This window comes from Salmo salar, chromosome 23 (assembly GCF_965601325.2).
Source record: "Salmo salar chromosome 23, fSalSal1, whole genome shotgun sequence".
NCBI classification, from domain to species: Eukaryota; Metazoa; Chordata; class Actinopteri; order Salmoniformes; family Salmonidae; genus Salmo; species Salmo salar.
Window position 1 is genome coordinate 30,202,880 of NC_138313.1, and position 26,059 is coordinate 30,228,938.

The 26,059-nt window shown below is 44.7% G+C and overlaps 1 protein-coding gene across 1 annotated transcript; it reads left to right on the top strand.

Moving 5' to 3' along the window:
• The first annotated feature begins 798 nt into the window (after positions 1-798).
• Positions 799-25,490, top strand: LOC145850353 (oxysterol-binding protein-related protein 1). The gene is made up of 6 exons (XM_082968244.1): positions 799-895; positions 13,119-13,240; positions 15,310-15,391; positions 16,089-16,195; positions 24,460-24,622; positions 25,306-25,490. The coding sequence occupies exons 1-6, from the start codon at positions 799-801 to the stop codon at positions 25,488-25,490; spliced, it is 756 nt and encodes a 251-aa protein (XP_082824370.1).
• The last annotated feature ends 569 nt before the right edge of the window (positions 25,491-26,059 follow it).

Consider the following 26,059-nt stretch of genomic DNA (forward strand, 5'->3'; position numbering starts at 1 on the left):
CCAAAAAAATGTATGGCTTATTTGCTATGTGAGGTTTATTTGATCTAATAGAAGTTTTGTCATGCTTAAGTTCTTACAGGTGTACTGATATAAGTAGGACACGTGACATCCCTGCAACTTTGAGAAAAAAAACACTATATCTGAGTTGTCGAGATCGCTACGCATATTCATGATGTGAGGCTAGTAGCAAAGCGTCTCTCTCAATTGAATACAGGCGGTTGACGCCAACAACCCTCATTGAATATTCAAAAGAAGATTACAATAATTAGATGTATCCACCAATTCAAAGAATGAATAAGCAGGAGCAAGACAGCCCGCTGTGCTGCTTTGTGGACAATGATTCCCATTGTTAGGGCGGAGAGATGTATCTTGTCAGTATATTCATAATCTTTGGCATTATGCATTGGTTTACATCTGCTTAAAGATGCACTATGCAGAAATTGCTCTGCCATTTCCTGGTTGCTAAAGTTCCAATAGTTAGCTTAATTTCAGTTTGTAACGAATGCGCTGACAGTCGGGAAGCAAGTACAGGGAGTGAGTGTTTAGTAAATAAACAGAACATAAACCCGAACAACGCACTGACATGGAACAGAGTCAATAACACTTGAGGAAAGAACCAAGTGGAGTGACAGGTATAGGGAAGGTAGTCAAGGAGGTGATTGAGTCCAGGTGAGTGTCATGAAGCGCTGGTGCATGTGACAGGTGTGCATAATAATAGGCAGCCTGGTGACCTAGAGGCCGGAGAGGGAGTATACATGACACAGTAACCTCTCCCTGATGCACTGCTCCAGCCGCAGGATGCCGACAAAAGGGACGATCCCTGAGATCAGGAGCGGACCGGTCACCTCTGCTGAAGCGCAGGAACCTGACGAGCTGCCTGACGTGCCGGAGCCTGGCAAGCCAGCAGTGGCATGGGAGCCTCCCAAGCCCACCAAGTCTTGAGAACCTGACGAGCTAGCTAAGGCATGAAAGCCTGACGAACAAGCTGAGGTAACCTCGACAGACTCGGCAACAGACGCTTGACCCGCCAACCGAGTCTTGACACCGAGGTACCGGCTGAGGCAGGAAAACCTGATGAGCCGGCTGAGGCATCTTCGATTGCTCCGGCAGCAGAACCCAGACCAGACGTCACCAATACAAAAACAAAAAACACTCCCTGATGCTTCCCTTTGGTGAGGTGTTATTCTGTAACGAATGCGCTGACAGTCGGGAAGCAATTACAGGGAGTGAGTGTTTAATAAATAAACAGAACAAGAACAACGCACTGACATGGAACAGAGTCAATAACACCTGAGGAAAGACCCAAGGGGAGTGACAGGTATAGGGAAGGTAGTCAAGGAGGTGATGGAGTCCAGGTGTGTGTCATGAAGCGCTGGTGCGCGTGACGATGGTGACAGGTGTGCGTAATAATCAGTAGTCTGGTGACCTAGAGGCCGGAGAGGGAGTACAGTGAGGGAAAAAAGTATTTGATCCCCTGCTGATTTTGTACGTTTGCCAACCGACAAAGAAATGATCAGTCTATCATTTTAACGGTAGGTTAATTTGAACAATGAGAGACAGAATAACAACAAAAAAATCCAGAAAAACGCATGTCAAAAATTTTATAAAATGATTTGCATTTTAATGAGGGAAGTATGTATTTGACCCCTCTGCAAAACATGACTAGTACTTGGTGGCAAAACCCTTGTTGGAAATCACAGAGGTCAAACGTTTCTTGTAGTTGGCCACCAGGTTTGCACACATCTCGGGAGGGATTTTGTCCCACTCCTCTTTGCAGATCTTCTCCAAGTCATTAAGGTTTCGAGGCTGACGTTTGGCAACTCGAACCTTCAGCTCCCTCCACAGATTTTCTATGGGATTAAGGTCTGGAGACTGGCTAGGCCACTCCAGGACCTTAATGTGCTTCTTCTTGAGCCACTCCTTTGTTGCCTTGGCCGTGTGTTTTGGGTCATTGTCATGCTGGAATACCCATCCACGACCCATTTTCAATGCCCTGGCTGAGGGAAGGAGGTTCTCACCCAAGATTTGACGGTACATGGCCCGTCCATCGTCCCTTTGATGCGGTGAAGTTGTCCTGTCCCCTTAGCTGAAAAACACCCCCAAAGCATGTTTCCACCTCCATGTTTGACGGTGGGGATGATGTTCTTGGGGTCATAGGCAGCATTCCTCCTCCTCCAAACATGGCGAGTTGAGTTGATGCCAAAGAGCTCCATTTTGGTCTCATCTGACCACAACACTTTCACCCAGTTGTCCTCTGAATCATTCAGATGTTCATTGGCAAACTTCAGACGGGCATGTATATGTGCTTTCTTGAGCAGGGGGACCTTGCGGACGCTGCAGGATTTCAGTCCTTCACGGCGTAGTGTGTTACCAATTGTTTTCTTGGTGACTATGGTCCCAGCTGCCTTGAGATCATTGACAAGATCCTCCCATGTAGTTCTGGCCTGATTCCTCACCGTTTTCATGATCATTGCAACTCCACGAGGTGAGATCTTGCATGGAGCCCCAGGCCGAGCGAGATTGACAGTTCTTTTGTGTTTCTTCCATTTGCGAATAATCGCACCAACTGTTGTCACCTTCTCACCAAGCTGCTTGGCGATGGTCTTGTAGCCCATTCCAGCCTTGTGTAGGTCTACAATCTTGTCCCTGACATCCTTGGAGAGCTCTTTGGTCTTGGCCATGGTGGAGAGTTTGGAATCTGATTGATTGATTGCTTCTGTGGACAGGTGTCTTTTATACAGGTAACAAGCTGAGATTAGGAGCACTCCCTTTAAGAGTGTGCTCCTAATCTCAGCTCGTTACCTGTATAAAAGACACCTGGCAGCCAGAAATCTTTCTGATTGACAGGGGGTCAAATAGATATTTCCCTCATAACAACAAAGTATAGTGTAGAGAATCATTGTATGATCTGTGAAATATCTATTTCATAACCAAAAATAATGGCATTTTTAGCTGTTTGAAGCTGATGTACAAAACTGAAAGTAAAGGAAAAAATTAACGGGAAGCATAGAAATAGCACACATAGAACAGATCTACCCATAGACATGGGAAGTCGGGGTGCTGAGGGTGCTACAGCACTCCCTGAAAAATCCGCATACACTTAAAAAAATGCACAAAAGTAGTGTACTGGGCCTTTAATAGTCCTGTATTAGCTGACCGATATAGATGTCTGCAGCGCCAGCGTGGGCAAAAAGCCATTCTGGGTCTAATATATAGACACTGACATTACTGTGTATAGGACAGCGATACAGAGGTTTGTTGTGATGACCAACACCTCATCCTAAATGTCATCCTAAATATCAAACTGAGGAAGTGATTTTTGACCCCAAATCTGTCAGTGACCACTCACCTGTAGTGGTCCATAATGTGGACATTACTCAGGTCCACTCTTACAAACACTCTAAGGTCCAACGCCTTTATTTTCTCTGTAGGTTCAGGGATTTTGGAGTCAAACAGAAGGTCGTGCTCCTATTCTACCAGGCTGTCATAGAGAGCATTATATTCAATGGTATTTCAGCCTGATTTGGCAACTTGTTAGTTACCTATAAATCACAAATCAATCAAGTTAGCCATGAAGGTGATGTGTGTGAGCAAACAATTATGAGAGAGGCCAGGGGACTGGGAGACTAGTCAGGATAAAGGGAAAGATGAACGGAGAAAAGTACAGAGAAAAGTACATCCTTGATGAAAACTTGCTCCAGAGTGCTCAGGACCTCAGATTTGAGAGGATCTGCAGAGAAGAATGGGAGAAACTCCCCAAATACAGATGTGCCAAGCTTGTAGCGTCATACCCAAGAAGACTCAAGGCGGTAATTGCTGCCAGAGGTATTCAACAAAGTTTTTATTTATTTCACCTTTATTTAACCAGGTAGGCCAGTTGAGAACAAGTTCTCATTTACAATTGCGACCTGGCCAAGATAAAGCAAAGCAGTTTGACACATACAACAACACAGAGTTACACATGGAGTAAAACAAACCTACAGTCAATAATATAGTAGAAAAATAAGTCTATATAGAAAGTGAGCAAATGAGGTGAGATAAGGGAGGTAAAGGCAAAAAAGGCTGAAAAAGTACTGAATAAAGGGTCTGAATACTTATGTAAATACGATATTTCAGTTTCATATTCTTAATACATTTGCAAAAAAATGTATGAGGGAAAAAAATGATTTAATCCGTTTTAGAACAAGGCTGTAACTAAATATAGAAAAAGTCAAGGGGTCTGAATACTTTCCGAATGCACTGTACATGCTGTAGAATTGTGAGAATGGCAATACATATCGTATCGGCATCTGAGTATCTTGATTAACAATTCTGGAATTGAAACCAGGTGTGAGGGAAGACAAGACAAAACCAATGGAAAATGAAAGGTGGATCGGCGATGGCTAGAAGGCTGGTGACGTCGACCGCCGACCGCCGCCCGAACTAGGAGAGGGACAGACTTCGCCGGAAGTCGTGACAGTACCCCCCCCCCCCCCCCCCCCCCCCTTGACGAGCGGCTCCAGCAGCGCGCCGACACTGGCCTCGGGGATGACCCGGAGGGCGAGGCGCAGGGCGATCCGGAACTCCTGCAGCATTGAAGGGTCCAACATGTCCTCGACCGGAACCCAGCACCTCTCCTCCGGACCGTACCCCTCCCACTCCACAAGATACTGAAGGCCCCTCGCCCGGCACCTCGAATCCAGTACGGAGCGAACGGAGTACGCCGAGGTCCCCCCCAATGTCCAGAGGGGGCAGAGGAACCTCCCACACCTCAGACTCCTGGAGCGGACCAGCCACCACCGGCCTGAGGAGAGACACATGGAACGAGGGGTTAATATGTTAATCGTGGAAGTGGAAGTTGTAACCTATAACAAACCTCGTTCACTCTCCTCAGGACTTTAAATGGCCCCACAAACCACGGACCCAGCTTCCGGCAGGGCAGGCGGAGGGGCAGGTTTTGGGTCGAGAGCCAGACCCGGTCCCCCGGTGCGAACACCGGGGCCTCACTGCGGTGTCGATCTGCGTTCTCGTTTTGGCGCATCACGGCCTGCTGAAGGTGAACACAGACAGCTTCCCATGTCTCCTCCACGCGCCTGAACCAGTCATCCACCACAGGAACCTCGATCTGACTCTGATGCCAAGGCGCCAGAACCGGCTGGTACCCCAGTACGCACTGGAAGGGAGAGAGGTTAGTGGAGGAGTGGCGAAGCGAGTTCTGTGCCATTTCAGCCCAGGGCACGAACACCGCCCACTCCCCCGGCCGGTCTTGGCAATAGGACCGCAGAAACCTGCCCACATCCTGGTTTACTCTCTCCACCTGCCCATTACTCTCGGGGTGAAACCCTGAGGTAAGGCTGATCGAGACCCCCAGACGTTCCATGAATGCCTTCCAGACCCTAGACGTGAACTGGGGACCTCGATCAGACACTATATCCTCAGGCACCCCGTAGTGCCGGAAGACGTGCGTAAACAAGGCCTCTGCAGTCTGTAGGGCCGTAGGGAGACCGGGCAGAGGGAGGAGACGACACAACTTAGAAAAACGATCCAAAACGACCAGGATCGTGGTGTTACCCTGTGATAGTGGAAGGTCGGTCAGAAAGTCTACCGACAGGTGCGACCAAGGCCGTTGTGGAACAGGTAAGGAGTATAGCTTACCTCTGGACAGGTGCCTAGGAGCCTTACACTGGGCGCACACCGAGCAGGAGGAAACATAAACCCTCATGTACTTAGTCAAGGTAGGCCACCAGTACCTCCTGCTCAAACAGCGCACTGTCTTACCGATCCCAGGATGACCAGAGGAGGGTGACGTGTGGGCCCAATAGATCAACCGGTCACGAACAGCAGACGGGACGTACAGACGCCCAGCGGGACACTGGACGGGAGCAGGCTCTGCACTTAACGCCTGCTCAATGTCCGTGTCCAGCTCCCACACTACCGGCGCCACCAGGCAGGAGGTGGGGAGTATGGGAGTGGGGTCCACGGGCCGCTCCTCTTTGTCATACAGCTGAGACAATGCGTCTGCCTTCACGTTCTGGGAGCCTGGTCTGTAGGAAAGGGTAAACACAAAACGGGTGAAAAACATGGCACATCTTGCCTGGCGAGGGTTCAGTCTCCTCGCCGCATTTAGCCTTTTCTGTCCCACGGAGTTGCGTGTGAAGGTTTTTATCCTTTTAAGGGTGGAAAAGTTTCTCTCTGACTCAGCGGTTGTCATTGGAGTGGTGATGATGATTTTGAGAAGAGAGACAGTCTCAGACAAGGCATCCTGCAGGTTGTTCTTGTAGAGTGATTTCAATAAAGAAAGTGCTGTCTTTCCAGTGTGCAGCTCAGGATGCCGGTAGAGAGTGGACAACTCCGTTTTCAGCTTCTCCTGGTTGCCCACAGGCCATAGCTTGGTAGCACACTGGAGTTCTGCGGTCGGAAAGGAATGTACATACTGGGGGGGAAATGAGCTATCCACCGACTTTGCTGTAATTAAGTGGTTACTTTCAGAAAACCTTTCTTGCACATGAGCAGCGATTGTGTCGCATGCCTCCTTCATTACGGGTGCAGCGCTAAGTTTTCTCCGCCTTGGTTCAGTGGTGTCAATGTCCTTTGGCCAGTGGATTAGTTTGCTCGTGAATGTTCACCTTGAAGTTGTTGATTGCTCTGGAGATTCCTGCTGCATCAATGGTTGTTTCTACATTATGTTGTACAAAACATCCACCTCTGGCATGACAAAGGAAAATAACTCGAGCAGTTGCAGAAATGTGGGACCCTTGAGTTTCATGGACAGGCCATAAGCCTCGCTGATGGTGATCTCATCCCATCCAGGCTGCGTGCGGATGTCCTCCATGCACTGGGCCAGTGCCTTACGGTCCTCCCACACAGCATTGTTGGCTCTGCTTTTGAAGTTTCATCGTGTACCCGGTGGTCTGGGAACCTGTCTGTTTGTTGATTGAGAGCGGAGAGTCTTTTGGGTGAGCCCGTGAAAAAGGTGGAAAAGGAGGATAGGTCTGCAAAAAAAAATTTAAGCACGCCCACTCTCCCTGCACAAAGTTGCTGAAGTGTTAGATTCAGTTGGTGTGCATAACAGTGCACAAATTGCGCGTTTGGGTAAGTCTCCTTCAGTAACGTTTGGACACCACATACATTACCACTCATCACCGCTGCCCCGTCATAGGTTTGTGCAACCAGATCTCCTCTACATTCAGTGGCGCTAGGACTTGTTTGATAGTGTTGGAGAGGCCAACACCAGTTTGGTCCTTCAACTCTACAAACTCCAAAAACCTCTTACACACACTGTTGTCTGTAAACATGTAGCACAGCACTATTACCATCTGTGATTTACAGGAGACGTCAGTTGTCTCGTCTGCCTGTACAGACGCAAAATGAGTCTCAGAAACCTCCTTAGCTGTAGCTTCTCTGTACACTTCATACACACGATCCAAAAGTTTGTTTTGGATCGTGCTTGATGTACCTTTAATCATTGGTTGGTCATCATAATGCCTTTGTAGCCTCTAATCTCCTTCACACATGTCCAACTCACACTGCTTCCTCTTGACTTTCTCCATGCTATGGTGGGAAATACATGTAGCTAAATAACTTACATTTTAGCCAACGCCCCTATCCAGAGCAACTTACAGTAGTGAATGCATACATTTCACACATTTTTTTTCTCCGTACTGGTCCCCCGTGGGAATCGAACCCACAACCCTGGTATTTCAAACACCATGCTCTACCAACTGAGCCACGGCATACTATACACATTTTAGAAATATAACTCCATCTGAATATGTATAAACAATTACAATTCAAAGCTCATTAGACATTGAAAGGTGGAGATGAAAGGTTTCACAATAAATCCATTCAGCGATGGAGAGGACGGAGAAGAACTAGAAGAAGAGCTTTTAGAGACAGAGAGAGAAGGAGACCTTTCTACCCTGTCACAGCTGGTGAGCAAAGTTTAATTTCACACAATATCTGTTCCTTTACCCACTTGGAAAGAATAACTTTTCTCTCAGTGTATGATTAAAAACATTTATCCTTCATGGTTTTGTATTTTTACCCAGTATGCTCTATTTGTCAGTCTCGTTTTAGCTTAACAGGAAAAAGCCTCCAGACATTGACTGCTGTGACCTCTTGGGTAACACCCTACTGCACTGTTCTGCCTATCGGGGTCAAAAGCTATGTGCCCTGAAACTGCTAAATAATGGTTCTAGACCCAACATCAAGAACAAGAATGGTAAAGATGGGCTCAGAATCAGTGAATGACAAGGTGTGTATGAGATGGGTTGCTTAGAAGCTACAGTACATGCTGTTTGTTTTAACATCAATGTTCTGGTGTAGTGTTCTGTATGATGACTCCTTTTCTCTGACTTGTGCACCAACAACATAGCGATTAAGCAGATCCTGGAAGGCAATTTTCATAAAGTGGGTGCTAAATTGATTTGTTACGTATGAAAGATATTGAAGACTTGACTGCACTGCAAGGATAAACCCTGAAGCATTGTACTGTGCATTGGAACATTATGTTATTGGTAAAAACATTTGTAATGGTTGCTGTCTCCAAACGGTCTGTAAGGGTATGTCCAGATGTTTGAAGGAGCCCTTTGGAAGGTACAGTCATTTGCAGATGATTCCACCATTTTGACTAAGGTCAAATTGTAATCAGTGAAAAGCTTACTTTCACTTGATAACACTTGAATGTACATGAAACACAAACCCCACCTATCCCTTCTTTCAGAGTTCCCGCTTTTTAGACTGGCATTCCTACTGGGTGGTCCTTCAAGATGGAGTTCTGTCCTGGTACTCTAAACAGTATGTGCTCTCTCTCTCTCTCCAGTCCTTAGACACAAACATGGCCATTTTCACCTCTTCCTGAAGTTATATGATTTGCACAATCATTTGAACAGCAGATGTGAATCTTAAGTTAGATTCAACTGCTTAAGTTCTAACGTACCATTTCTGTAAAATGGTATAGAATCAGCTTGATCCCCTCTGTCGAAGACCCTTGAACCTTCTTTTTTGATATTTTCAGTGGTATTGCTAACAAACACTCCTTCGTAAAGAAAATGAGAATTAAAAACAGGTTCAGCCCCTGGTTGTGATCTTGCAGAGTTACTCCACCTCAAGAATTGCATTTGGCGAAGGGCTTGGCACACGCATACTCAGGCTGACCAGCTCTTGTTCAGGCAAATGAGAAATAAGTGCACTCAGGCTATCTGGAAGGCCCAAGTTAGTTACTTAAAGGAGCAGTTCTCTCTCTGTGGGTCTAACCACAAGACGTTCTGGAAAACGGTTAAAGACCTGGAGAATAAACCCTCCTCCTCACAGCTGCCCATGTCCCTTAAAGTTGATGATGTGGTTGTTACTGACAAGAAGCACATGGCTGAGCTCTTTAATCACCACTTCATTAAGTCAGGATTCCTATTTCACTCAGCCATGCCTCCTTGCCCGTCCAACATTTCCTCATCTCCCACCCCTTTTAATGTGACTATCCCTGATGCTTCTCCCTCTTTTTCCTCTGCCCCGCTACAAAGTTTCTCCCTCCAGACAGTCACTGAGTCTGAGGTGCTAGAGGAGCTCCTGAAACTTGACCCCAAAAAAACATCTGGGTCAGATGGTTTAGACCCTTTCTTCTTTAAGGTTGCTGCTCCTAACATCGCCAAGCCTATCGCCGACCTTTTTAACCTGTCTCTCCTTTCTGGGGAGGTTCCCGTTGCTTGGAAGGCAGCTACGGTTTGTCCTTTATTTAAAGGGGGAGATCAAGCTGATCCTAACTGTTATAGGCCTATTTCAATTTTGCCCTGTTTATCAAAAGTGTTGGAAAAACTTGTAAATAATCAACTGACTGGCTTTCTTGATGTCTATAGTATTCTCTTGAGTATGCAATCTGGTTCCGCTCCGGTTATGGATGTGTCACTGCAACCTTAAAGGTCCTCAATGATGTCACCATTGTCCTTGATTCTAAGCAATGTTGTGCTGCTATTTTTATTGACTTGGCCAAAGCTTTTGATACTGTAGACCATTCCATCCTTGTGGGCCGGCTAAGGAATATTGGTGTCTCTGAGGGGTCTTTGGCCTGGTTTGCTAACTACCTCTCTCAAAGAGTGCAGTGTATAAAGTCAGAAAATCTGCTGTCTCAGCCACTACCTGTCACCAAGGGAGTACCCCAAGGCTCAATCCTAGGCCCCACGCTCTTCTCAATTTACATAAACAACAGTCTTATACTCAGCTGGCCCCTCCCCGGATTTTGTGTTAAATGCTCTACAACAAAGCTTTCTTAGTGTCCAACAAGCTTTCTCTACCCTTAACCTTGTTCTGAACACCTCCAAAACAAAGGTCATGTGGTTTGGTAAGAAGAATGCCCCTCTCCCCACAGGTGTGATTACTACCTCTGAGGGTTTAGAGCTTGAGGTGGTCACCTCATACAAGTACTTGGGAGTATGGCTAGACAGTACACTGTCCTTCTCTCAGCACATATCAAAGCTGCAGGCTAAAGTTAAAGCTAGACTCTGTTTCCTCTATTGTAATTGCTCCTCTTCCACCCCAGCTGCTAAACTAACCCTGATTCAGATGACCATCATACCCATGCTAGATTACGGAGACATCATTTATAGATCAGCAGGTAAGGGTGCTCTCGAGCGCCTATATCACTGCACTCTATACTCCTCTGTAAACTGGTCATCTCAGTATACCTGTCGCAAAACCCACTGGTTGATGCTTATTTAATAAACCCTCTTAGGCCTCACTCCCCCTCTATCTGAGATATCTACTGCAGCCCTCAACCTCCACATACAACACCCATTCTACCAGTCACATTCTGTTAAAGGTCCCCAAAGCACACACATCCCTGGGTCGCTCGTCTTTTCATTTCGCTGCAGCTAGCGACTGGAACGAGCTGCAACAAACACTCAAACTGGACAGTTTTATCTCAATCTCTTCATTCAAAGACTCAATCATGGACACTCTTACTGACAGTTCTGGCTGCTTTCCGTGATATATTGTTGTCTCTACCTTCTTGCCCTTTGTGCTGTTGTCTGTGTCCAATAATGTTTGTGCCATGTTTTGTGCTGCTACCATGTTGTGTTGCTACCATGTTGTTGTCATGTTGTGTTGCTACCATGCTGTGTTGTCATGTGTTGCTGCCTTGCTATGTTGTTGTCTTAGGTCTCTCTTTATGTAGTGTTGTGTTGTCTCTCTTGTCGTGATGTGTGTTTTGTCCTATATTTATATGTTATTCTTTATTTTTAATCCCAGCCCCCGTCCCCGCAGGAAGTCTTTTGCCTTTTGGAAGGCCGTCATTGTAAATAAGAATTTGTTCTTAACTGACTTGCCTAGTTAAATAAAGGTTAAATAAATACAAAGTAAAAATGAAGGACACCCTAGATCCCCCATACTCAATAGGCAGACTGCAGGCCACATCCAGACCCAGAATGCGGTCAATACTGTCACAACAAAAAATCGAATAAAATGTTGCATTATATTTTTTGGGGTGGTGGGGCTCAGTCGGGCCTAGAACCCTGGTATCCTATAAACACACATAAGACATGGCAACACGTGTAGAATTTCAGAAAAAAAGTAAAGCTGCTGAATGTTCTCTCTGCCAACAAAAGGGGTGTGAATAGTTTGGGGTCACATGGTTTGCGAGGTGGGGATTCTTTACTACGGCGATAAATGACAATATCCATCCAGACCTTTGCCACCTTGGAAACGTGTGTAACGTCCTGACCATAGTAAGATGTTATTTTCTATGGTAGAGTAGGTCAGGGCGTGACAGGGGTGTTTTTCTATGTTTTGTATTTCTATGTTCATGTTCTAGTTTTGTATTTCTATGTTGGTTTTGTTTGGGATGATCTCCAATTAGAGGCAGCTGGTCCTCGTTGTCTCTAATTGGAGTACATACTTAAGTAGGGAATTTTTCCACCTGGGTTTGTGGGAGATTATTTTTGAGTTGTGTATGTTTCACCTCTGCGTCACAGTTTGTTGTTTTGTCTTTCAGTTTATTTATGTATTGCATAGTTTCACAGTGTAAATAAAAATGTGGAACAACACACACCCTGCACCTTGGTCCTCTTCACCTTTCGACAGCCGTGACAACTTGTATGACCGGACCTTCTCAAAAACCCTATTGACAAATAGAATTTGAGAAGCCCTGCCCTAGATCCACACTAGATTATTATACCTAGGAGGCAGAGAGAGAGAGACACACTAAGGTTGGATGCAGTTGCCAATGTCCAAAGACAAGGCTGTAAGCCTCTAACCCAAGCCCACTGTTTGGTAGGCCATGATTTTTCTCTCATCAGATTTAACATTGGGGCAGTATTTACTGGAATATTAGTGTAGAATACGACAAATTCAGTAGAGGCTGCTGAGGGGAGGACGACTCATAATAATGAGTGGAGTCAATGGAATGGCATCATACATATCAAAGATGTCGTTTCCGTGTGGTTGATACCACTCCATTGACTCCATTCCAGCCATTATTATGAGCCATCCTCCCCTCAGCAGCCTCTACTGGATAAATTGTGTTTTACTATTTATTTTTCAGATCTAAGTCAGAGACCGCTGCTTTTTCACCCTCAAGTGCATCATTTCAAAGTGTCCCCTGTGAATGACAAGAAAAGTGAGATGTGGTTTGTTTTTCTGAAGTATTTAAAAAAAAAAACATTTTTAGTCATTTAGCAGACACTCTTATCCAGAGCGACTTACAGTAGTGAATGCATACATTTCATACATTTTTTTCTCTGTACTGGTCCCCTGTGGGAATCGAACCCACAACCCTGGCGTTGCAAACACCATGCTCTACCAACTGAGCCACACGGGAGCCACACAATACTGTATGTCATTGCTTCTGTTTTTTCTATAGCTGTCATACTTACAAAAGCTAATGAGCATCTTTTTTGTTAGAACAAAAACATGTTTTCTGTTAAAAAAACACCAACCAGTTGATGAACATAGCCTACATTTGAACAAACCTACACACACACACACACACACACACACACACACACACACACACACACACACACACACACACAACAAACAACGCTATTCTCATTTGCTTCCTGTCATGAGTCATGTGAGAGCCCAGTTATTTGCCTAAGAGCAGAATATGAAGCAGCACAGTACAGTGCAGTACATCATGCAGCTCAGATGAGTGTGGCTGGATGCTATGGAGGAATACTCTGCCTACAGCACACACTACTGCTCTCAGGTGCAGGGCAGCAAGGAGGACGAGGAAGAAGTCATGAGTGTGGGAGAGCTGACGGAATCACTACAGGTGACATACCAGTCTGCAACCTCTTTACCTTCATCTGGTATCTCAACCTTCCCCATCCCCCTGAATGTTCTCCTCAACCTTCCCCATCCCCCTGAATGTTCTCCTCAACCTTCCCCATCCCCCTGAATGTTCTCCTCAACCTTCCCCATCCCCCTGAATGTTCTCCTCAACCTTCCCCATCCCCCTGAATGTTCTACTCAACCTTTCCCATCCCCCTAAATGTTCTCCTCAACCTTCCCCATCCCCCTGAATGTTCTCCTCAACCTTCCCCATCCCCCTGAATGTTCTACTCAACCTTCCCCATCCCCCTGAATGTTCTCCTCAACCTTCCCCATCCCCCTGAATGTTCTCATCAACCTTCCCCATCCCCCTGAATGTTCTCGTCAACCTTCCCCATCCCCCTGGATGTTCTCGTCAACCTTCCCCATCCCCCTGAATGTTCTCCTCAACCTTCCCCATCCCCCTGAATGTTCTACTCAACCTTCCCCATCCCCCTGAATGTTCTCATCAACCTTCCCCATCCCCCTGAATGTTCTCCTTCTGCAATAGATCTGTGTATTCTCTCTTGTTCTTTCACATGTAACAGGGAATTTTAAGATCGTTAAAATTCATGGTTAACTTACACTACATTCAAAAGTTTGGGGTCACTTAGAAATATCCTTGTTTTTGAAAGAAAAGCACATTTTTTGTCCATTAAAATAACATAACATTGATCAGAAATACATTGTAGATATTGTTAATGACTATTGTAGCTGGAAACGGCTGATTTCTTATGGAATATCTACATAGGCGTACAGAGGCCCATTATCAGCAACCATCACTCCTGTGTTCCAATGGCACGTTGTGTTAGATAATCCAAGTTTATAATTTTAAAAGGTTAATTGATCATTAGAAAACCATTTTTCAATTATGTTAGCACAGCTGAAAACTGTTGTACTGATTAAAGAAGCAATAAACTGGCCTTCTATAGACTAGTTGAGTATCTGGAGCATCAGCATTTGTGGGTTCGATTACAGGCTCAAAATGGCCAGAGACTCGTCAGTCTATTCTTGTTCTGAGAAATGAAGGCTATTCCATGTGAGAAATTGCCAAGAAACTGAAGATCTCGTACAACGCTGTGTACTAAGCCCTTCACAGAACATCGCAAACTGGCTCTAACCAGAATAGAAAGAGGAGTGGGACTGATGCTACAGATACTCAACTAGTCTAAAGAAGGCCAGTTTATTGCTTCTTTAATCAGGACAACAGTTGTCAGCTGTGCTAACATAATTGCAAAAGGGTTTTCTAAGGATCAATTAGCCTTTTAAAATTATAAACTTGGATTAGCTAACACAACGTGCCATTGGAACACAGGAGTGATGATTGCTGATAATGGGCCTCTGTTGTAACGGGTGTCGTAATGATCAGACCAAAACGCAGCGGGAACGTGTATACTCATCTTCTTTATTACTCAAAAGAAGTTAAAAACTAATACAAAACAAACGACACTAACAGTCCTATCAGGTGCTCAGACACTAAACAGGAGACAACTATCCACAAATCCTATAGAAAAAAAAACACCCCTCTTAAATAAGACCTTCAATTAGAAGCAACGAGGAGCAGCTGCTTCCAATTGAAGGTCAACCCCATTAACTAAACATAGAAATAGAAAGACTAGAACTAACATAGAAATAAACTAACAAGAACATAGCCCAAAAAACCCCGGAACACTCTAAACAAACACCCCTCTTACATAATAACATAACCCAACAAACCCGAACCACATAAAACAAACACCCCCTGCCACGTCCTGACCAAACTACAATAACAAATAACCCCTTTACTGGTCAGAATGTGACATCTGTACGCCTATGTAGGTATTCCATGAAAAATCTGCCGTTTCCAGCTACAATAGTCATTTACAACATTAACAATGTCTGCACTGTATTTATGATCAATTTGATATTATTTTAATGGACAAAAATTTTACTTTTCTTTAAAAAACAAGGACATTTCTAAGCGACCTCAAACTTTGAACTGTAGTGTATGTATGGAGGTCATGTTTTCTCTCTCTCCCTCCTCCCTGGCAGTCAGCTGAAGCTTGTCACCAGAAGCTGGAGAAGGAGGTTAGAGCATTCCTCTCCTTGGTGAAGGAAGATGGACTTGCAGAGAGTAAAGCCTTTTCTTTCATAGGAACTCCATTTCCACAGATGTGTAGTACAGTACCCTCATTCATAACATAAATGTTAAATGTAATTGTGCTTTTTAATATATTGCACTTACAACAGAAGCTCGTGCATAAACCCTTTTGACCTACACTGAGTGTACAAAACATTAGGAATACCTGCTCTTTCCATGACATAGACTGACCAGGTTAATACAGGTGAAAGCTATGATCCCTTATTGATGTAACTTGTTAAATCCACTTCAATCAGTGTAGAAGAAGGGGAGGAGACAGGTTAAAGAAAGATGTTTAAGCATTGAGACAATTGAGACATGGATTGTGTGCCATTCAGAGGGTGAATGGGCAAGACAAAAGATTTAAGTGCCTTTGAACGGGGGAAGCATTGGAGTCAACATGGGCCAGCATCCCTGTGGGACGCTTTGGACACCTTGTAGAGTCCATGCCCTGACAAATTGAAGCTGTTCCGAGGGAAAAGGGGGGTGCAACTCAATATTAGGTAGGTGTTCCTAATGTTTTGTACACTCAGTGTATCTCCAGGGGAAGACTAGGATGGTCTGATAGTGCCTTGAATTTAGTGTAAATTCAGACCACAAGGCTTTAGTGGTAAATTTGATGTTACTGTTACAAACACTATTTATCTGTTCTCTCAGAACAAATGTCCCGTGGCCTTGTTTGTCCCCTCAGAGCTACCGCCCTTGATGCTACAGAAGATGAGGGAGGTGTGTGAGCTGTCCAGTGAAACTTGCTCGAATCTCAACCACTGCCTCAGCCTCTTCTCCAGACAGGATGGGGTTTGTCACTTCTCTTCTGTGTCTACTGATGCCTTTTTTCCACAGCAACACTACTGTCTCCAGTGATTATGTTAGTGTTGCTCTAGTGTTAGTTTTTGGGAAGTGTGTTTTCATTGCTATGGCTGACACTGATGACTTGTGAAGAGCAGAACCAGCAACCTCTGCATTATCAAAAGAGTTGCTTTGTGAGAAGCTGTTAACCACAGAAGGTGTTAACACATGTTCACAGTTAGCCATTGTTATGCAAATGCAGCCCTGAAAGTCCCAGCGGCTTTGCCTTGGCCCCAAATCAGAGCAGGTCCACCGAGTTCATGGCCCAGTGAGTCGACGGAGCCGGGCCATGGCGGTGGAAACACAGAAGCCTGAGGCTTTTTGTAAAAATCCAGGGAAAATCCTCAGTGGAAATTCGCCATAGACTTAGTCTTTACTACCGATACACACAAACACACATACTGAGCAAGGCTGTGCTGTTGGCAGGTAGTTTATTAATGCAGAGGGTTTATGGGAGACAAAGGGGACGGAAAAGGGATGGAGCTATGAGAAGTGTTTTTTATGGTGATGTTTACAATCAGCTGGGAAATCTCTCCAACACACAAGCACGTAAAGACGAACAAACAGTAACTCATACAAAGTCACCTGATTAAAGAGGATACACTGAAGAGAAAGACTCAAGTACAGTGCATTCAGAAAGTATTCGGACCCCTTGACCTTTTCCACATTTTGTTACGTTACAGCCTTATTCTAAAATGGATTAAACATTTTTTCCCTCAGTCGACACACAATACCCCATAATGACGAAGCAAAAACAGTTTTGGGGATATTTTTGCAAATGTATTAAAAATAAGAAACGGAAATATTACATTTATATAAATATTCAGACCCTTTACTCAGTACTTTGTTGAAACACCTTTGGCAGCGATTACAGCCTCGAGTCTCATTGGGTATGACTCTACAAGCTTGTATTTGTGGAGTTTCTCCCATTCTTCTCTGCAGATCTCTTCAAGCTCTCTCAGGTTGGATGGGGAACATTGCTGCACAGCTATTTTCAGGTCTCTCCAGAGATGTTCGATCAGGTTCAAATCTTTGATCTGGCTGGGCCACTCAAGGACATTCAGAGACTTGTCCCAAAGCCAATCCTGCATTGTCTTGGCTGTGTACTTAGGGTCGTTGTCATGTTGGAAGGTGAACCTTCGCCCCAGTCTGAGGTTCTGAGCACTCTGGAGCAGGTTTTCATCTCTCTGTACTTTGCTCCATTCATCTTTCCCTCGATTCTGACTAGTCTCCCAGTCCCTGCCGTTGAAAAACATCCCCACAGCATGATGCTGCCACCACCATGCTTCACCGTAGGGATGGTGCCAAGTTTGACCTCATAGCTTGGTTTTTGCTTTGACTTGCACTGTCAACTGTGAGACCTTATATAGATAGGTGTGTGCCTTTCCAAATCATGTCCAATCAATTGAATTTACCACAGGTGGACTCTAATCAAGTTGTAAAAACATCTCAAGGATGATCAAAGGAAACAGGATGCACCTGAGCTCAATTTTGAGTCTCATAGCAAAGGGTCTGAATACTTATGTAAATATGGTATTTCTGTTTTTATTTTTAATACATTTGCACAAAAATCAAAAAACCTGTTTTCGCTTTGTCATTATAGGGTATTGTGTGTAGATTGATGAGGAAAATGTTTTATTTAATACATTTAAGAATAAGGCTGTAACCCAACAAAACGTGTTAAAAGTGAAGCGGTCTGAATACTTTCCGTGTGCACTGTATTGCGATTCTCACGATTCAATATGTATTGTGATTTGATGTTCCAAACATATTGCTCACCAAATATCTGCTGCAGAGGAGAGACTGACTGCATCACTTCTTCTTTTTATAAGAAACATTACTATGTTGAACATCCCAAATCGTTTGCGTAGTCAACTTACACACAGCTCTGACAAACACACTTACCCCACCAGACATGCCACCAGGGGTCGTTTAATTGTCCCCAAATCCAGAACAAATTCAAGAAAGCGTACAGTATTATATAGAGCCCTTATTGCATGGAACTCTGTTCCATCTCATATTGCTCAAATTAACAGCAAACCTGGTTTCAAAAAACAGATAAAGCAGCACCTCACAGCACAACGCCTCTCCCCTATTTGACCTAGATAGTTTGTGTGTATGTATTGATATATATGCTCTGTGTGTCTTATTTAAAAATGTATATAGTTCTGTCCTTGAGATGTTCTTGTCTATTTTTGTTCTGTATTATGTCAGGTTTCATGTTTTGTGTGGACCCCAGGAAGAGTAGCTGCTGCTTTTGCAACAGCTAATGGTGATCCTAATAACATACCAAATGCAGTCGTGGGTCACGCAGTCATGGGTGACAGGGAGAAATATGGTGATATGAGGATGTCCAGTGGTGGGAAGTGAGAGAAGATGGAGCTAGATTAAAGTTGTCCGACATTCTGCAAATTTTCTCACCGATGAAACATTCAGTCTCAATACAGTTTTCTGCTCCCAAAACTAGAATTGGTTAAGAAAAGAGTGCACTAAGTTTTGTAGATTTGACCCTTTCAAAAAATGCTGCTGTTTAAAAGGAGTGCAAGGGCAAATTAAGTTATTGCACACAGAAATATATGTATAATTTTTTTTTAAATGTGCTAATAGGATTTCACTAACTCGTGCTTGGCTCTGCCCACCTCCTTGCTTGTTCTACCCACTATGCTTAATTTGCTCCCAAAGGAAATTACGTCGAAGAGATCTCTTGGGTTAGTTACCAGTATCTTTGCTAACAAAGCTAGCTAGTGTTGTGTCTCTAGTATGGTTAAATGAGATGACATGCTACTTTCAAATCAATTACCTAACGTTATTTATTGGATTAAATTCATCTGGCAATAACTACTCATTAGGAATACGGGGCACCACAAAAGTATTCGTTTATTTAGAGCTGCAGTCTCCCGAATCCACTCTTAAAGATCTGAAGATCTTTTATATCAATAGTAGTCAATCATTAATTATTCTTAACCTAATATCAGTCTCAGCTGAACATTGTAAAATTATTGGTTATCTTCACGAACCCTGGCTAACAAGTTGAATCAACAATACAAAAATTGGCTTAATTATTTATTTACTAAATACCTAAATAATCACACAGAATTACATATACACAGGATGGATCATACATCGATTACTAATCATGTCATAAAAGAAAAAGTCCCTAGCGGGCGAAACCGATATCACGGCTGGTTACACAAAGAAAGGGGATTGGGTTTGAATGAAAGAGCGGGAAGACTGAGGTACAAAGGGGATTGGGTCTCTATCGGACCTTGAAAAGATATGCTAATGTAAATACAGAATCTTATGCATTCTAATAACTGCCCATTTGGAAAAGGAAAACGCAAGATATATATTTACACTGAGCTGCGCTTCGATAGATGGGTCGAAGATGGAAGACTGGTTTGCCCAGCAGGGATCGCCCTTGTCCTTTGCAGAATCTGTCTGGTCATAGTGTTGTAGGGCGGATACGTTGTACCCTGTCGTTCTGATTAGGAGATTGTCTGTTCTTTCCTAGGCCACGTACGTTTACAGCTGCAGCTGATAACTCGACTTCTAGGATGTATCACTTCTTCTTTAGTGAATAAGAGTTCAAAGTTCATACCATTTTGCCATAATCAGCTCGCACTGAATTCTGGTTGGTCTCGTAGAAATTCATCCTTCCAGCATGGTGATCGTCACCTCCATGTTGAAATTAGCCTTTTTAAACATATGGACACCAGTCCTCATGTTGTTGGGAATTAAAGTTAATTTTGTTTGGTTGTAGTTGATATTAGCCCTTTTCCATGTATGGACACCAGTCCTCATGTCGTCGAGAACTAAAGTTGACTTTTCAACGGGCTTTTGTAGTGGGGGAGAGAAGGGCGTGTTTCATAGTTCTCAACCAATGTCTGTTCACTTGGCCACTTGGCCACTGAGTGAGCATAATTTACTTTATGAAAACAATTCTCTCATTTAGAAGCTAAAATTACATTTAATCTTTTCACAAATAGTTTCATATTTAAACATTTAAATTGCACAACAATTCCATGTGAATCTGATAACTAGAATGTGCAGACTTTCCCAGATACAGTTTATGTCGTCCTATCATCAGATATAATGTCCCATACACCAACTGATCTGACACTGTCACAGACGTCGTAGTGAATGGACCATATGATACTATATGATACCTTACGTCATCTGTAAGAAAGGTGAACGAATCACAATACAGGTCTTCTTCCGCTCCCTCCCTCTATTCCCAGCCTTACAGTTAAGCTGTACTGTGCATACTGTATCTTAAGTGCCCTCACGAGAAACACTGTCTGTTGAAAATGAATGCACTTTTTGGGCTTAAATATCTGGCTTTATGCAGAGAAGTACTGGCTAAGCCACAGTGTTTCAATGGATGAAAGAAATGCAGCTTTTGGAAAGGAGAAGGCGTGTGGTAATGAGGTACATTACCAGTCAAACGTTTGGACACACCTACTCATTCCAGGATTTTAATTTATTTTTACTATTTTATACATTGCAGAGTAATAGTGAAGATATCAAAACTATGAAATAACACGTATGGAGTCATGTAGTAACCAAAAAGTGTTAAACAAATCAAAATGCATTTTATATTTGAGATTTTTCAAAGTAGCCACCCTTTGCCTTGATAACAGCTTTGCACACTCTTGGCATTCTCTCAACCAGCTTCATGAGGTAGTCACCTGGAATTAATTCCACTTAACAGGTGTGCCTTGATAAAAGTTAATTTGTGGAATTTCTTTCCTTCTAAATGCATGTGACAAGGTAGGAGTGGTATATAGAAGATATCCCTATTTGGTAAAATATCAAGTCCATATTATGGCAAGAACAGCTCAAATAAGCAAAGAGAAATGACAGTCCATCGTTACTTTAGACATGAAGGTCAGTCAATCTGGAAAAGTTCTAACTTTGAAAGCTTCTTCAAGCACAGTCTCAAAAACCATCAAGTGCTATGATGAAACTGTCTCTCATGAGAACCACCACAGAAAAGGAAGACCCAGAGTTACCTCTGCTGCAGAGGATAAGTTCATTAGAGTAACCAGCCTCAGAAATTTCTGCCCAAATAAATGCTTCACAGAGTTCAAGTAACAGACACATATCATCATCAACTGTTCAGAGGAGACTGTGTGAATCAGGCCTTCATGGTCAAATTGCTGCAAAGAAACCACTACTAAAGGACACCAATAATAAGAAGAGACTTGCTTGGGCCAAGAAACATGAGCAATGGACATTAGACCGGTGGAAATCTGTCCTGCGAGAGCAGAGCGGCGACGAGACGAGGAACTAGCACAGCAACGACGGAAGCACGAGAGGTAGCCCAAAATGTGGGGGGGCACAGGGGTAGATTGGCAGAGTCAGGGTGGAGACCTGAGCCATCTCCCCATGCTTACCGTGGGGATCAGGTGAACAGCCAGGCACCGTGTTTTGCTGTGATGCGCACTATATCTCCAGTGCGCATTCATAGCCCGGTGCGCGCTGTGCCTGCGCCCCACATTTGCCGTGCTAGAGTGGGTGTTCAGCCAGGACGGATAGTGCCGGCTCAGCGCTCCTGGTCTCCAGTGTGCCTCCTCGGTCCAGAATATCCTGCACCAGCTCTACGCACTGTATCGCCAGTACACCTTCACAGCCCAGTTCGTCCTGTGCCTGCGCCCCGCAATTGCCGGGCTAAACTGAACATCCAGCCAGGATGGGTTGTGCCAGCCCTAAGCTCCAGACCTCCAGTGCGCCTCCATGGCCCAGTATATCCTGTGCCTGCTCTGCGCACCCGGCCTCCAGTGCGTCTCCCCAGTCCGGTGAGACCTGTTCCGGCTCCACGTAAGAAGCCTCCAGTGATGATCCATGGTCCGAAACCTCCAGTGATGATCCATGGCAAGAAGCCTCCAGTCATGATCCATGGCATGAAGCCTCCAGTGATGATCCATGGCACGAAGCCTCCAGTGATGAACCATGGCCCGGAGACTGTAGTGATGATCCATGGCACGAAGCCTCCAGTGATAATCCATGGCCCGGAGCCTTCAGTGATAATCCATGGCAAGAAGCCTGTAGGGATGATCCATGGCCCGGCGCCTGTAGGGATGATCCATGGCCCGGAGCCTCCAGTGATAATCCATTGCCCTGAGCCTCCAGTGATGATCCATGGCAAGAAGCCTGTAGGGATGATCCATGGCGCGGAGCCTGCAGTGGTGATCCATGGCACGGAGCCTGCAGCGACGGTCCCCCGTCCGGAACCTCCTGAGATGGCCTACAGTCCGGAACATCCTGAGACGGCCTACAGTCCGGAACCTCCTGGGACGGCCTACAGTCCGGAACCTCCTGAGACGGCCTGCAGTCCGGAACCTCCTGAGACGGCCTGCAGTCCGGAACCTCCAGAGATGGCCTGCAGTCCGGAACCTCCAGCGATGGTCTGCAGTCCAGAGCCTTCAGCGACAGTCTGCAGTCCAGAGCCTCCGGCAATGATCCACGGTCCGGTTCCTCCTCCGACGATCCACGGTCCGGTGTTACAAAAGCGGAGGGATCAGTGGGCGGAGCGGGGGCTATGACCAGACCCGGAGCCGCCACCAGGGGTAGATGCCCACCCGGACCCTCCCCTATAGGTTCAGGTTTGCAGCCGGGAGTCCGCACCTTTGGGGGGGATACTGTCACGCCCTGACCGGAGAGAGACGTTTTTCTCTGTTTGGTTATGTCAGTGTGTGATATGGGGTGGGCATTCTATGTCATTATATTTCTTTGTTTTGCCTGAGTATGGTTTCCAATCAGAGGCAGCTGTCTATCATTGTCTCTGATTGGGAATCATACTTAGGCAGCCCTTTTACCCTCCTTCAGTGTGGGATCTTGTTTTTGTACAGCACAGAACGTGTCATTCGTTTTCCTTTGTTTGTTGTTTTGTTTAGTGTTCTGAGTTATAATAAAATGTATCATGAGCACTTACCACGCTGCACCTTGGTCTCCTCTCTACGACAATCGTCACAGTGTGGTTCCTACCATGAAGCATGGAGGAAGAGGTGTGATGGTGTGGGGGTGCTTTGCTTGTGACACTGTCAGTGACTTATTTAGAATTCAAGGCACGCTTAACCAGCATGGCTACCCGAGCATTCTGCAGCGATACGCCATCCCATCTACTTTGCGCTTAGTGGGACTATCATTTGTTTTTCAACAAGACAATGACCCAACACACCTCCAGGCTGTGTAAGGGCTATTTGACCAAGAAGGAGAGTGAGTGCCTGGTGGAGTGCTGCATTTGATGACCTGGTCCCCATAATCACCCGACCTCAACCCAGTTGAGATGGTTTGGGATGATTTGGGCCGCAGAGTGAAGGGAAAGCAGCCAACATGTGCTCAGCATTTGGGAAATCCTACAAGACTGTTGGAAAAGCATTCCAGGTGGTTGAGAAAATGCCAAGAGTGTGCAAAGCTGTCATCAATTCAAAGGGTGGCTAATTTGAAGAATCTCAAATTTAAAATATAAAATATTTGTTTAACACTTTTTTGGTCACTAGATGATTCCATATGTGTTATTTCATAGTGTTGACGTCTTCACTATTATTCTACAATGTAGAAAATAGTAAAAATAAAGAAAAACCCTTGAGTAGTTGTGTCCAAACTTTTGACTGGTACTGTATATCTTTATATATTTCTACAGAAGATCAAGTAGTCTAATTGGAAATTTCCTTGCCCATTGTAGTTATCTGATCTCCTCTGCGCCATGAGGATCGTTCTCTGGATGGCCATTTGAGACGGCAGGTTTAATGCATCTGTCCTCCACTACAGCTAAACGTGTATTGTTCCTCTCAGCACAGCTTCACTCTGGCCCTGTGATGTCTGTCTGCTGATCTGAGCACAGTAACTAGAGGGGATCAGTCAGTATGCTGCTCTTGTAGTCTACAGACCTACACAACACAGGTCCTCACAGCCATACAGAGATCTCTGCTGATATCTATACTCTATTCACTGTATACTGTAACTTGCTTTTTTCAGTGTTGATATTTAGCATAAATAGATAATCTATGTAGGCCATGAAGTGCCATCAAACGTATACTGTATGATTATTAATTATACTGCGTGCGTGCATGTGTGTGCGCAAGTGTGTTTGTGTGTGGTTGTTTTGTTGCGTGTGTGTGTGTGTGTGTGTGTGTGTGTGTGTGTGTGTGTGTGTGTGTGTGTGTGTGTGTGTGTGTGTGTGTGTGTGTGTGTGTGTGTTTGGGGCTCAGGTGCGCAGTCTGAAATTGGAGCAGGAGGTTGAGAAGAATAATATCCTGTCTGAAGCACTTCATACTCTGGCTACAGAGCAGCACGAACTAGAGCGGTCTGTTGTCAAGGGCTCCTCTCCACAGAGCGCGCTCAGTGATGATGAGTTCTACGATGCTGTGTCTGGTGAGTATGGCTTGTTTTTATTTACGATCGGATTGGAATTGAAGTGAGAGAGCTTGAGATAAAAAAAACTGGTGTCTTGTTTGACAGTATGATTATTTTCTTGATGCCTATAGCTGTTCATGCATTTTATAAACGCAACTCTGGACCTCTAAGCCAGTTCCGCAGCTTGTTTTAATTGTTCCCCTCTAATCAGGGACTGATTTATACCTGGCCCCCCAGGTGGGTGCAATTAATTATCAGGTAGAACAGACAACCAGCAGGCTCCGAACCACATAGGGTAAATAGGGTAAGAGTTGAATACCCCTGGTCTAGGTGTTTACATGTTGTGCTAAGATGACTTGCTTGCTTGAATGTATTGTGTGCACCAATTTAGTCGCAATTGAGCAATACCTACAAAGTACTATTTCACTTTGATAATGCTTTTTTTGTCACAAGATGGCCTATGATAATGGTTATGATGATTTTTGTAATGATCGATTGACTGATGCCTTCAGCCTTCAGAGGTTGGTTCAGGGCTCTTTGAATGCAACCCTGTCCACAGATCTGGTTTCTCCCGTCAGGGCTTTGGTGAGGCTCAGGGAAAGGTGTCAGTTGTTGATAGCAACACAGTCATTCATAACACTGTCACTCATATATCCAGTCCCTGCTTTACAACATGACTGTTTACGCCCTTTCATCTCAAGATTCGGACTCGGAGCACTCTCTGAGCGTCTTTGAGGCGGTGGCCAGTCATTCGTTTGACAAGGACGAGGAGAAAGGCTCTGTCCTGTTCAGCAGCAAGCGCAGCAGCCCAACCAGCATGTCTCGGGAGGATCACCATGGCAATGAGGAGGAGTCCCGACCCAATGGGATTGTGAGGCACAGGTGAGCTGAGCCAAGTGCCCCCCCCCCCCCCCCCGACACCCCCCCCCCCTCCTACCCACCTAGTGTCTTTCCCATCCGCCCTACATCCAAGCACACACAGGGAACATTCCTGTTTACAGTACACAGCTGTTTTAGAAGGTAGAAGCTTCAGATTTGGATTAAACCTGGAAAGAAAAGCCACTTTGCCTCTTTGCACAATAAGTTACAGGTAACTGCAAAAATAAAGGGAACACGAGTAAAGGAGGTATACAAAGTACATTGAAAGCAGGTACTTCCACACAGGTGTGGTTCCTGAGTTAATTAAGCAATTAAAATATCCCATCATGCTTAGGGTCTTCTATAAGAATGCGCAGTTGCCTATTATTTTGGCTAGCATGGCTAGAAGAAGAGATCTCAGTGACTTTGAAAGAGGGGTCTCAAAGGAGCATATGGGGTTTAAAGGGTGTGTGTATCAGTCACCAGATCTCAACCTAATTGAACACTTAAATTAAGGCACCAAATTATGGAATTTCTCGTGGAAGAATGGTGTTGCATCCCTCCAATAGAGTTACAGACACTTGTAGAATCTATGCC

What these genes read in the sequence shown, in the direction of transcription:
- LOC145850353 (XM_082968244.1), top strand. Translation starts at nt 799, where the DNA reads ATGCCGACAAAAGGGACGATCCCTGAGATCAGGAGCGGACCGGTCACC. An exon ending in AGCTGACGGAATCACTACAG is followed by an intron (nt 13,241 to 15,309) that starts GTGACATACCAG and finishes CCTCCCTGGCAG; the next exon opens with TCAGCTGAAGCTTGTCACCA. An exon ending in TCTTCTCCAGACAGGATGGG is followed by an intron (nt 16,196 to 24,459) that starts GTTTGTCACTTC and finishes TTTGGGGCTCAG; the next exon opens with GTGCGCAGTCTGAAATTGGA.